At 51.4% G+C, this 13,253-nt stretch overlaps 4 protein-coding genes across 4 annotated transcripts; all 4 read left to right on the forward strand.

Annotated features, from left to right (window-relative positions):
• Positions 1 to 563: 563 nt before the first annotated feature.
• On the forward strand, positions 564 to 2,459 carry BO97DRAFT_468233 (aminoglycoside phosphotransferase family protein; the record flags this gene model as incomplete). The annotated part of the gene is made up of 4 exons (XM_025699720.1): positions 564 to 771; positions 904 to 1,079; positions 1,129 to 1,333; positions 1,441 to 2,459. Exons 1-4 carry the CDS (start codon positions 570 to 572, stop codon positions 2,457 to 2,459), a joined length of 1,602 nt encoding a protein of 533 aa, XP_025555310.1. The 5' UTR covers positions 564 to 569.
• Positions 2,460 to 2,967: 508 nt separating this feature from the next.
• BO97DRAFT_337574 (cation diffusion facilitator family transporter) lies at positions 2,968 to 4,496 on the forward strand (the record flags this gene model as incomplete). The annotated part of the gene is made up of 9 exons (XM_025691498.1): positions 2,968 to 3,049; positions 3,102 to 3,151; positions 3,203 to 3,247; positions 3,303 to 3,450; positions 3,497 to 3,580; positions 3,635 to 3,727; positions 3,752 to 3,997; positions 4,063 to 4,142; positions 4,209 to 4,496. 9 exons carry the CDS (start codon positions 2,968 to 2,970, stop codon positions 4,494 to 4,496), a joined length of 1,116 nt encoding a protein of 371 aa, XP_025555311.1.
• A 1,004-nt stretch (positions 4,497 to 5,500) lies between these two features.
• On the forward strand, positions 5,501 to 7,404 carry BO97DRAFT_431865 (MFS transporter; the record flags this gene model as incomplete). Its single annotated transcript, XM_025697506.1, has 3 exons — positions 5,501 to 5,887; positions 5,954 to 6,343; positions 6,397 to 7,404. 3 exons carry the CDS (start codon positions 5,501 to 5,503, stop codon positions 7,402 to 7,404), a joined length of 1,785 nt encoding a protein of 594 aa, XP_025555312.1.
• A 3,503-nt stretch (positions 7,405 to 10,907) lies between these two features.
• On the forward strand, positions 10,908 to 12,390 carry BO97DRAFT_459237 (intradiol ring-cleavage dioxygenase; the record flags this gene model as incomplete). The annotated part of the gene is made up of 5 exons (XM_025699271.1): positions 10,908 to 11,237; positions 11,296 to 11,451; positions 11,504 to 11,646; positions 11,706 to 11,871; positions 11,945 to 12,390. Exons 1-5 carry the CDS (start codon positions 10,988 to 10,990, stop codon positions 12,388 to 12,390), a joined length of 1,161 nt encoding a protein of 386 aa, XP_025555313.1. The 5' UTR covers positions 10,908 to 10,987.
• Positions 12,391 to 13,253: the final 863 nt, after the last annotated feature.

The following is a 13,253-nucleotide window of genomic DNA, read 5'->3' on the forward strand; positions in this document are numbered from 1 at the left end:
GTGATGAAATGTGCTCTGAAAATAAAACAGCTGGCTGCCACCTGGTGAACACACTAGCTTTGCGGAAATGAACCCTGGATAAGGATGAACAGGAAGTGTGTGAGTTTGCTAATCAGGAAGAAAATTTAGATAGTCGCGAGAAACAAGATGCTGAGAATAAAGCAACTGAGTGCTGTTGTCTGGTTTAGACCTGGCTATTTCATGCGAATGATATAGATCCTGGGCTGGAAATTCCTACACAGCGCAACCTATTCTCCAACATCAGCTCTAATGGAAGCTATATGCAGCCCATAGTCGCCCACAGGCTGAGGTCAATCATCACACAAGGTACAAGCGCTGTGCTTCATACTAGCTTATGATTATACTTGATAGTGATGATCAGCTAGGCTTGACCGATCAACTTCGCGGTGGGTTCTTTCCCCCGAAAGAACTAGGCCCGAATAGTTAGCCCGGGGCGCACGGGCCAGCATCAACCCCGGGCCGCTGAAAGAATAACCCATTACACAACAGTAACTCTTCTTCTCCCTACAACTAGAAACTCACTGTCATTATCGTTGCCCCTCGTTGCTATGGCTATTCCGTGGAATATTCGCGGGTCAGCTTCCCAGATCTTGTTTCGAGAGAAGAGATCATCCCAATACCAAGCCTTGCTTGCATTAGCGGACGTGCCCCACCCAGATCGGTCTCTACTAGGCGGGTTTGTCAATGATGCTTCCAACCCCGAAAAAAGCAGCGAAATACTTCCTTCATATGACCTCCATGGAGGATGGCGTCGATACCCGGCACTGGAAAACAAAGTCGCAGTTCTAATCTGAGTGGGAATTCCTTGTTGACAAATGTGCGTGCTTGTGGATGATGTTATGAGTACCAAACAAACCAGTGGAGCTCTAATGTGAAACCTAGTGCGGCCGACGTTGGCGACCTCACTGTCAAGTGAAGCCAAGACGCTTGTTTTTGAAAGGGATGCCGGTCGCTGCTGTCTTACACGTACTCTGTTCAAGTCGCCCTTGGATCGTGATCTAGTATTCGTTCACATAATCTCGCCTTACGTCTTGTCCGACCCAGATCTTTCAGAAGAAGTATGTTGAGATACCACTAACATATCGACCTAGCTGATGCATGTATCAGACTGCTCTTTATGAGATGCTGAGCAGCTTTCTATCCGAAGAACTGATGGAGGCCATAAGAAAAGCCCAAGGCGAGCAGCCTGAGAAGCTTGATAATATCTGCTTGTTGTCGAAGCAAGCCTTCCATGCCTTGAAGACAGGAGACGTCTTTCTTACGTCCCAAAGCTGGAGCAATTCTCCTGACAAAAAGCAGCAACAAACCGTAAGTAATCATTCACCAGCCATGCTAGCATCGATGTTGACCTACTTCGGTACGACATCGAAACCAACGACTTTCAACCCGAACAACACACATGGCTAATGGGGGACGAAGTACACCTCGAGAGCGGAACCCCGCAATTGGCACCTATTGTTAGCGAAGACCTTATCCATGTTCACGCCTATTTCTCGAAGTCCTTAGCGTGGATAGAGACGAAAATGCGTATGAATACCTCGCATGAATACAATGCTCCAAGGCATGAGAGCGAGCTCTGGCATAACTTCTTTTTGCCTTCCCTGATATCCCCGTTCTCGCTTTTCCGACGCTTCTGGCCAGTCATACCTCCTTCCGTTAGGTCATGCATCTACGACACTCTAATCTGCATCGGCTCTCGAATATATGAACCAGCACTCTCGATGACTGTCTTCAGGCTACCATTTAGCTTGTATTTGCGCCGGGGACCGACGAGCCTGGGATCAAAATATCATGCTGAAGTCCACACTCTCAACATGGTAGAGCAATCAACAAGTATCCCTGCACCAAGGGCGATTGATGTCCTGGAAACCCCTCGATCCTCTTATTTGCTCATGACGCGGGTCCCGGGGCGCCCGATCGGCCATTTTCTCAATACCATGACCGACGAACAGATTAAGCAAGCTGTAGATGATTTGAAGACATTTATTGCTGAGCTGCGGAGGATTCCTCGCCCCGCGACAGAATATCAAATATGCAATTCCCAAGGCGGAGGCTTTCTGGATTGGCGAATCCCAGACAGTCAGCGTGGGGAACTACGATTCGAGAGTGAAGCTGATTTCAACCGATACTTGACCGAGCCCTCTGGGGAAAAGGTTCGGGCGGATGCTGCAAAATCGCACAATATCCGTCACGATATCGTTTTTACTCATGGTGATTTGAACCCAAGAAACATTCTTGCAGAAGGGGGCCGGATAACTGGTATAGTCGATTGGGAAAATGCAGGGTGGTTTCCGGAGTATTGGGAGTATTCGAAAATGCATTACACCGTCCGGCATGTGATGCATTGGCTTGTTGATGTTGTTGACATTGTATTTGAGGGCTATCGCGATGAATTGCATGTGGAAAACATGCTTTCGGATCTTCTGGGTCCATTTTAGTTGATAGTGACATTGCTATTCTTGCTGTTGCTGTTGCTGTTAGCGTTGGAGTTGGGCAATGGGAAACTCACAAACCAGTCAGATCTGTCTTTTTCTTCGCTCTTTCGTTCCGGGAATTAAATTGCAAGCGAGCTGGGACGGTATGGAAATATTAGAGCTTATCACTCCATATGTGCTGTATGTACACCGAATCAACTCCCGTCGCTGCCCTGTTTCGGAACATGACATATTTTGTAGTATTTCGGAACAAGTGTCTTGACGATACAATCCATCACCACTATCACGGCTCTCCCGTATATTGCATTCTGTCCATGAAATTAAAGTTTGACTTGCTTAGTGATACGATCATATTTGCACAGCCTGCGCCAAAATATGGTCCGTTCCGGTTTCGCCGGATCGTGCCAACAAAGGGCTATTTGCTTGTTGAGACGAGGTCATTTCCGTCTTGGCCCAACATCGCCAGTACTTTTTCCCATCTGCATCATCCAGAGCAAAAGCAATCTAAAACATGGCCCTGCACTTGACACAGCTCCAGCGTCTCACGCTGGTAATCTGCATCTCACTATGCTTCTTTGTGGTCGAGATTTCGGGTACTCTCAACAAGCTTTTAGCCAAGTCTGCATACTAACGCGTCACCACTAGTTGGGTTCTACACGAGATCCCTCGCGCTCGTCGCGGATGCGTTCCACTATGTTGGTGGTACAATCTGAACAATGAGTTGTGCGCCAAGCTGATATGTCCAGCTCAACGATCTCATCGGGTTCATCGTGGCTTTTGCGGCTGTCAAGGTACGAGTATTCGTTGATTCTGTTCCGGAGCAGATTGCTGATGATTGAGTTCTAGATTTCGTCTAAGAAGGAATCCCCCAAGGATTTGTCCTTCGGGTGGCAGCGGGCGCGCCTCCTTGGAGCCTTCTTTAACGGCGTGTTTCTCCTCGCACTCGGTGTCAGTATCTTTTTGCAGTCGATTGAGCGGTTTATTTCGCCCCAGGGTATACCATGACATCTTCATGATTGTACCACCGGCTGACGAAAGAGTAGTGGTGGAGAATCCCAAACTTATTCTAATCATCGGGTGCATCGGCCTTGCACTGAATATTCTGAGCGCAACCTTTCTTCATGGTTTGTGCTGTCGAGAACTCTTCGATCGGTTCGCTAATCAACGAGCCTCACTAGAGCACGATCATTCCCACGATAACATCTCCGGACATACACATAGCGATGAGAACCCGGAGGGTGGTGTCCATGAGGTGAATAGCTGTGCTCGTTGTCTTCAAGCATAAGTGCGCTGAGATTCATGCCAGGTATATGCCTACCACACCGGGCACCGACACAACAACCTCCAGACCCCGAAGAAGGGGTATGATCTGGGAATGCTGGGTGTTTTGATTCATGTTCTCGGAGATGCAATCAACAATGTTGGCGTCATTATCGCGGCGCTGATCATATGGCTTACCGATTACGCATCCCGCTACTATGCCGACCCGGCCGTCAGTATGGCTATTGCTCTGATGATCTTAGGAACATCCATTCCTCTGGGTATACTATCCTTTCCACCAAGTCGGGGTCTGTTGGACTTGGAGCAAGCTAACTGTAGTCTAAAGTGCGCAGCGCCGGCATCATCCTCTTGGAAAGTGTCCCCAAAGGCATCGACGTGAGCGATGTTAAACATGACCTTGAATCGGTACGTACTTTATCCTAAGGCCATATTCCTCTAAGCTAAAAAGACACTCTAACTCATCCGATTCAGCTGCCCGAAATCTCCTCCGTCCATGAACTCCACGTCTGGCGCCTGAACCAGGAAAAGTCCCTAGCTTCCGTGCACGTTGGTGTACCGGACCTGCGAATATCGGAGTTTGTCAAAGTGGCAAAGACTATGAATGACTGTTTCCACAGTTACGGGATTCACTCTGCAACCGTGCAGCCGGAACTGATCTCCCAGGAGGAAGGGGCTGCGAATGTGGCTGCTGATGGCCACATGGAGTTCTGTCAGGTCACGTGTGGGTCGACTTGTGAGTTGCTTACTTGTTGTGGTTGAGCATTTTGGGGAGTTTGGGATGGGGTTTGGGTGTATCTACATAGGATTCATTTGTGCCTCGTAAGTGATTTGATTGAAGCATGAACTGTGCAGTAACCCATCCATGTACGGCTTAATTTCCAAGTGTTTGAAGAACCTCATTGCTCGTATTTTCCTACTTCATTGGTGCCGGCTACTGAAATGAACCAAGTCTTTTGAGAAGATACCGTGAAGATGTCAACGAAGGGAACTACCTCAGTAGGAATAGTGCGGAGACGGAGAGGTGACGTAATGGACGAAAGCGTCAGTCCGGACATTCTGCCAGACAATCAGAGCGGTACCTCCAGCGGTGTATCATAAACGGAGCTTTTCCCACGTGACTGCGTGCCGAGTTCCGAATACCCGCATTCATCCAGAACGCTTCGATTTCTCCTCCACCCATTCCACTTCGCCCCTCTCTTCCATTAACTCCGACGTTTGCGACTCATCCTTCGCTTCCCTTATCAATTGGTCCATCCACGACGCTTCGATCATACCGACGTACATATGACAACGAAGCCAGTGCTCACCGCACCGATGCAAGTCTTATCAACTCCGGTTTCTAGCCTGTTTCGGCCAGCATCGTCTCGGGCCCAGCCGCCATCGGCTGCAAAACAGTTCTCCACCTTTTACCTGAGAACAGCCATTCCGACACTTGACAACCAATAAGGGTCCACAGCTGGTTGCAAAAACTCATCACCGGACATAAAACCGTCCCTTATCACCGTTTCACTATGGAACCGCTTCCTGCGTAGCTGCCAATTGGGCCGCACAATCAATCCTGTCTGGTCGAGGATGTTGTTGGGAGCTGATATAATAATAGAGGCTGTCCCATTTTCTGTTTTCTCCGACCTGTCTCGGCCCGTGGTTTTCCTACCCTTGGTGCATATTTCCCACTCTTTCTTTTCCTTCCCCCGGGTTAAGCTTTTCGTGGTCTTTCTTGGCCCGCCCTAAAACATACACGTGGGTGATCTCATGTGGTGGTAATGTCCAAGCCTTCCGCCCCATCCGAGTCGAGCAATAGATCCACGCGGTCGAGATCGCTATCCTCGTCTAGTGCCGAGCCGGAAACGACATCGCGTCCCTACAGGCTTGGCTCGTTGCGCCGGTCGAGCTCCAAGCACAGCACCGCGCAGATCGATCGGGTGCATTCGGGGAGACATCTGGATGATCAGTCCGTGTATCACAGTGATCATGCCTTGGACTCGGACACGGACTCAGAAGGAGACGAGGTGAAAAGCGAGGAGCCCGTTGTGGAGGTGCGCGGGGGGGTCGTGAACGAGAGAGATCGCGATCTCGAAGCCGCTGGGCCACCGTCGGCGCCCGCTTTGGAGAAAGCCAGGACGGCCCGGTCTGAGAATGATCCCAAGCTGGTATGGGCTCGCCTGTCTGCTTGTGTCAATGTCTGTGTGTGGACCCTGAAGCTGAGTTTGTTTTAGGTTACCTGGAAGGGCGCCGATGACCCTGATAACCCGAAGAACTGGCCCATGAAGAAGAAGTGGGCGGCTGTCGTAACGGTCTCGTGCTTCACTTTCATCTCGCCTGTGTCCTCATCGATGGTTGCGCCTGCGTTGACGGCCATTGGGTCTGAGTTCCATATTACGGACGAGGTGACCCTCAGCATGACGCTGTCGGTGTTCGTGTTGGCATATGCTGTTGGCCCGCTTTTCCTTGGCCCTCTGTCTGAGATCTACGGACGGGTCATTGTGCTTCAGCTCGCTAATTTGTTTTACCTTGTCTTTAACATCTGTTGCGGCTTTTCGAAGAACAAGGCGCAGATGATCGTCTTTCGGTTTTTGTCGGGTCTGGGTGGTAGTGCCCCTTTGGCAGTAAGTGCTCTATTTTCTTATCCATCTACCTGATTGTGCTAAGGAATTCCCAGATTGGTGGTGGCGTCTTGTCGGATTGCTTCAAACCGGAAGAACGTGGCAAAAGTGTGGCGATCTACAGTCTAGCTCCGTTGCTGGGCCCGGCCGTCGGCCCTATCGCGGGTGGATTCATCGCGGAGAACACCACATGGCGCTGGGTGTTCTACGCGACCTCCATCGCGGATGCCATGATCCAATTCGCGGGTCTATTCTTCCTTCGCGAAACCTACGCCCCTGTGATCCTCCGCAAGCGCGCCCAACGCCTGCGCAAGGAAACCTCAGATGAAACCTACCAGACCGAGCACGAACGGGCCAACCGCGCGCTCGGCGAGGTCATGCGCAGCGCCCTGATGCGACCCTTCCGACTCCTCGGCACGCAACCCATCGTCCAGCTCCTCGCCCTATATCTGGCCTACATCTACGGTACCATGTACCTCGTCCTGGCGACCTTCCCGACCCTCTGGACCAGCCCAGCTTACTACAACGAATCCACCGGCATCGGCGGCCTGAACTACATTTCCCTAGGATTAGGCTTCTGGCTGGGCTCGCAAATATGCGCCCCGCTCAACGACCGGATCTACCGCCGCCTGAAAGCCCGCAACGGCGGCGTCGGCCGCCCCGAGTTCCGCGTGCCGCTGCTGTATGTCGGCGCGGTGTTCGTCCCCGCCGGCCTGTTTATCTATGGGTGGACGGCCGAGACGCACCGCCACTGGATCGCACCCAATATCGGCGCGATGCTGTATGGTCTCGGCAATATCATCACCTTCCAGTGCGTGCAGACGTACATCGTGGACTCGTACACGCGGTTCGCGGCCAGCGCGCTGGCTGCCGTGGCGTGTATGCGGTCGTTGGCTGGCTTCGGGTTTCCCTTGTTTGCGAGCTATATGTATCAGGCGTTGGGGTATGGGTGGGGGAATAGTCTGCTGGCGTTCTTATCGATTGCGTTGGGCATCCCCGCGCCATTGCTGTTGTGGCGGTTTGGCGAGCGGTTGCGGAAGATGAGTCCTTATGCTGCGGGGTGATTGATTTGTGCATTGATAGCATTAAAGTGAGGTGTTTTGTGGTTTAGGGTATATAGTCTTTGCGAATAGATGTGGCTGTTTGCTTCAACTTGATATGTCGCTCAGTGTGAGGGAGCGGAACTATCATTTGTTGGCTGTGCGCTTCGTAGATTATATTGACCGACGAAACTGTTCTCGACCTTCGGTTACCAGGCCCGCTAGTAATAGAGTTCAGCGGGCCCAAGCTGTGACAAGTTGTTTATGGCAACTTAACGGCATTGGGGTGCTCATTCTCATCACCGAACGCGGCCGGTCTAACCTGAGCAGTGGATAAACTCTTGAACCTGATATCGCTCCTCCCCGTTGAAGAACTCTACACGCACAATAGAGGTTGTGTCTTGTAGCCAGATATGCCTTCCTGTAAAGCAGGGACACCTCCCAGGATAACCTAGTTAGTTATTCTCGGCTCCTACTTGACATGCATGTAGGTTTATCACCATATAGCTGTCATTAATGACACCCCGGAAGGCAATAACTTGACCAACTTAGTCGGCAAGAAGAGCTTTCAATAATATTGGGTCATGACATGATATCTCACATATCTCGCATCTTAAAGGGTTCTCTGCGCCGATTGAGTATACTACGCCTGATTGTTTCCGCGTTATCTTGTCTTCCGCGCTTTGTTTTGCAGCCTCGGTGTGTTTATACCTCTGACCCTGCGACTGGGTCTTACAAACCATCTCAACCAGGACTTGAAGATTCAAGCAAGGATGCTGGTAAATAAGTTTTTTCAACGACGCGGATGATTTATGCAGAGATGGTACCAATATAGCTTTTATGCAGTCAAAACGAGTGGAATCGAGTAGCCCTGCGGTCTACTTCTGTCTATCACCGAGACGAGAAGACTGGGCGGCGACCGCTGCTATTTGGCTAGCGAATTCTGAGTCCTGACACTCAACTTGACTCCCGACTCTGTCTGCTACCCGGCGACCTCAGATCTGGCTTTCCTTAGCTGGGTGTCTGGTTCTCAGGTGTCTCTTAATTTCGCACCATTTGTGCCGTTATTGCAACAATAGGCTTACTTACAAGAGGGGAACGGGAAAAGAGGCTGGCATTACGGCTGCCTATCCCATCCTTTGTCCTTTCTTTGTAGCAGATTACGGGCTTGTTCGCTCTTACTTGTTGATTACCTCCTAAAGTAAAGCTTGCCAAGGACATGGGGCTACTGATACTGACTACTCTCGCGCCGGCCCTGGATTGAGAACAGGACCTTATGCTGAGAAGCGGAGGGATTCTGGATGCAGAGCTAGAGGGTGGGCTCTAGCTGAGGATGGCAGTGGCTATTGCTACTGGCGACAATTTTGCGCTTTTGGATACAGCCTCTAGTGCCCATACGCACTGAGGCAAGAACAGCACATGTTATCAGGGGGTAAATATAGGCTCGAACGTTTGATCACCTGATTGCTTAAGACGAAGAGTGGGTTGGGCATTAGCAAGGCTCTTAGTAGATTGAGAGGATTTGAGACAAGATAGTGCGTTGCTCTCTCCCACCGGGTTCTTGTGCACTGTTATGAGAAGTTAGAATCGTTGGTTGACAGTAATAATGCATTTTTCTTGGTAAATCTCTTTCCTGGGGATTCACAGTCTATTTACCCCAGAAGATCCGGAGTGGCTGTATCCAGCCCACACAAGTTCCAGTCCGCCTCCACCCATCCGCAAGAAATCCGTGTACGTTGTTAGCTCGTCAATGGATTGTCCTAAACCGCGCGTATGATAGGTACTAAGACTGAGCCATTAATTGCTTCATTTTCCCAATTCCTCCTAGCTAACTCCATAACATTACTTCCAAGTCGACGACGGCAACGGGCTTGGGGTAGGTTGAAATCCCTATCCCTGCTGGCTATGTCTCCTAATCTGGCTAAATGGGGACGCAAGATTAGGAATAACGGGTGAGTCTACGTTGCGCCCTACACCTTTTATCTGGACGGTCCCATGTCTTCCACTATGGGATGCTTCTTCGTTCAGCAGATGATACCATAACAAATCTATGCAGTAAGAAAGAGCACCGGAATTCAATTATTCGTGCAATCAATTCTCCTCTGCGAGAAAATGAATAACATACCCATCAACACCACCGTCAATCAAATCAATCTCAATCTTGACTGGGGATACAGCAACCGCAACAAGCCTGCGTACTTCTTCTCCCTCAATATCTTCAGCAAACCAGCCAAGCGAGCCCAAGCGACGCACTAAAATAGACTTGCCGCTTACTCATAACCTAACTCGTCATACATTCGGGAACCCCATCGGAATTCACATTCTCCTCCACTCCCTTCTCCAGGGTTGTCCGCCCTGCCAAGGACCCTTTGCCCCTTGTAGAGATACGTATACTGGTGCAGATCACTTGCAAGTAGAGACCCCGAGGATTTCCCACAAATGAGACCGGGGAATTTACTCAGCGCCGGGTTGTTGGTCGTGGCTTGGCGGGATAATGTCGCTGTTGCCAAGAGTGTTGGCTTGTCGGGGGCTAGCCCTAGGGTGCAGGAGATGGCGTAAGCTGGTGGGGATTCGTTTGGAGGCGGCTTGGAGGGGGAAGTTGAGGTGGTTGGGTGTGTTTCAAACTTTATGGTTATGCTTATTTTTGTTGTTCTTGTTTTTCGGGTTGTGTGCTGCTTGTGGCTTTGATGGGGGTTTGGGGGAGTTGGTTGTTCAGGGCTAGCAGATGGGATTGTCGGCTGAGGAGGAAGGGGTAATGCGCTGTAGTTGGCATACTCATCAGGACAGACAGTATCACTCTTTCTTCTTGTGAAGCGCTGCGTCGCGCCTTCGATGAATCACCAGCTATACATATTTGCTTCACATTAATCCTTGGCATTAAGTAGTGCACCGGCCGGGAGCATAAACAAGATGAAGGGTCCATCTACCTCTGGCAATGCATGCATTCACCCAATCGATGAGACATGTGGCTTCACCCCCCCCAAAACCCCCAAATCGCCGTCAACCCATCCATGGCTTGCCATATACAAGCATCCCCTCCCGCTTTTGAAACGGACCTCTCATCCCGTAAGAACGTCTGGATTTGTGATCCAGACACACAGGTGTGGACCACCGCCGCGTCGTCAGCGACCGATGATCCTACCCCGATGGATAACGGGTCTGGCCCGTTCCTTTGAGATCTTCCTCCTCTGGAGTGGAAGCGAATGAGGCAATCGATCAGATTTCTGAGGCCTTCTAGCAGGCGAAGTGGTGATGTCTTGGCGAGGGTCAGCCCCGCCGGCGGGTCTAACAGTTCTTGTGCCAGCTTTTCAGCCAGCTAGCTAGCTAGAGACTTAGCTAGTCTTCTCTCTGTATGCGTGCGTGCGTGTGTGTGCTATCTCCATGTCAAATTCATCACATCGACCGCGCAAGGCGGAGGGGTTCCAGTGGCTTGCGTCAGCCGGGGGTTCGACAGCATCAAGGAGCAATTGACAGGTTCGCTTCGGACAGATACATTGACCATGAGAAGATATAAGAGGGCGTGGTCGCCTGCCATCGAGTCAGGAAACATCAACACCAACACATTCATTCCTCCTCTCTCCTCTCTTTGCTTTGCACCTTCGCCACCATGGTTCGCGCTACCACTACCTTGATCGCCGGTCTAGCTGGTCTAGCTGGCATGGCCTCTGCCCATCCTGGACACGACGTGCGCGCGGAAGCCGCTGAGCGCGCTGCCTTTTTGAAGCGGGCTCCCATGCATGCGCGCGGCCTGAGCCAGTGCGCCAGCAAGCTCAAGGCGCGCGGCCACGAGAGCAGCAACATCGCTCGTCGTCAGGCGACCGTGGATGCCCTGCGTCGTCGCAAGGGATTGGCGAGCCGTATGCACTACCTTCCAAGTGGTACCAATGAGAAGGGCGTAATGCTAACAGCGAACAGGCGCTCCTCTGCTCAAAGCCCGCGATCTGACCACCGTTCTTAACACATCCCATCTTTCATCCTTGGATGTGACCGAGAACACCCAGGACTATGACACCCTGTTCGCGTCCAACGCCAGCTGCGTGCTCGGCCCGGATGTCACCCAGGGTCCTTACTGTCAGTCTCCACGTCTCTGTGCTTGACTATAGGTCTAAGCTGACTTGAATAGACGTCACCGGCGAGCTGATCCGCAAGGACATCACCGAGTCTCAGAAGGGAGTGCCGCTGTACCTGGACATCCAGCTCGTGGATAGCACTACCTGCGAGCCGGTCCCGGACGTCTACATTGACTTCTGGCACTGCAACGCTACTGTATGCTCAGTCATCTCCATCCAAGCACAACCCAAGCACTAACCAACTGCACCAAACAGGGCGTCTACTCCGGCATCCAAGCCAGCGGCAACGGCAACTCCAACGACGCATCAAACCTAGACGCAACCTTCCTCCGCGGCATCCAGCAGACCGACGAATCGGGCGTGGTGCAGTTTGAGACTATTTTCCCGGGCCACTACACCAGTCGTGCGACTCACATTCACGGTAGGTGCTGCCTGGCCCAGCCCAAAACTCCCAGCCCTCAACCTCCCTTACCCTAGACTAACGCCACAAACAGTCCTCTCACACAATCCCAACACCACAACAACAACCAACACCAACAACACCCTAACAGGCCTCTACACCACGACAGCCAACCACGTCGGCCAGATCTTCTTCGACCAGGACCTGATCACAGAAGTGGAGACCACCTCGCCCTACAGCACCAACACCCAGGAGCTGACCACCAACGCCAACGACTCGATCCTGTCCGAGGAGGCCGACACCATCGACCCGTTCGCCGAGTACGTGCTGCTGGGCGACTCGATCAGTGACGGCGTGTTCGGCTGGATCTCGCTCGCTATTGATGCCGATGAGTCTTCTAGCATCACGCCTGCGGCTTACTATACTGCTGACGGCGGCGTGGAGAATGAGAGTTCTGGTGGTGGTTCTGGTTCTGGGAGCGCCCCGGGGGGTCAGAGCTCTGGGGCTCCTGGTGGGCAGGGTCAGGGCGGTCATCCCTAGATGATTCTTAGGTGTGGTGGTAGCTGCGGTGGTGTGGTTTTGGGGGTGTGTTTTGTGTTTTGTTTGGTTATTTGTTCAGGCCTTTATCTCGAGGGTCTCTATTTCTTGGGGGAGGGTGGGGGGGCTGCTCAGCTCAGTCCAGTTTAGCTGATGGGGACGTGGGCAGGTGTACCCTCTGTCGACTTTCGCTTCTTGACTTATCGTTGTTCATACATCGTATGAATGACTTGAGATTTATACTATACTTTTGCCACTCCTTTCTCAATATGGTTCGTAACGATGTGCTACACCCATAGCTAAAGCCCGGTGTTGGAAACACCAGTAACCGTGCTACTAGCGGTATGGCACACATTCTAGAGTGAATGATCAACCACAGACCATACCATTCACAGCAAGGCAATTAAACATACCAGAACCATATCACGATACTCAAGCAATTGAATCTCGAAGGACCTTCCTACCGGGCAAGATAGCAAAGTATCATCGAAGACTTGTTCGGAGAATTGGTAAGATGACCTGCATGACCCGAAGAAAATCCCAAACATGTGAAATTGACGTCGTGAGGAATGCAGACCGTCGAATCGATCGACGAATCCCCTTGTCTGAAATCTCCGAGAGCGCTACCGAGCGGGGATCCGATGATAGGTTTCGCATTGGGAGGGACACAATAACCAAGTAGATTAGATGTATAGCTGGAATGATGATAGAGAATGGGTTACTGACTCATGGTTAGAGGAGTTGGAGCCAGGGGAGAGAGGGGTAATTGCCGTGGTGAAGGAGACTTGGGTTAAGGGGTCGATGAAGCTATTTTGGACCTTGGGTTGATTGAAGGTTCGTTTGTTGGTGAGCCTGGATGATGCTGC

The sequence above is a fragment of the Aspergillus homomorphus genome, assembly GCF_003184865.1.
Source record: "Aspergillus homomorphus CBS 101889 unplaced genomic scaffold BO97scaffold_4, whole genome shotgun sequence".
NCBI lineage: Eukaryota > Fungi > Ascomycota > Eurotiomycetes > Eurotiales > Aspergillaceae > Aspergillus > Aspergillus homomorphus.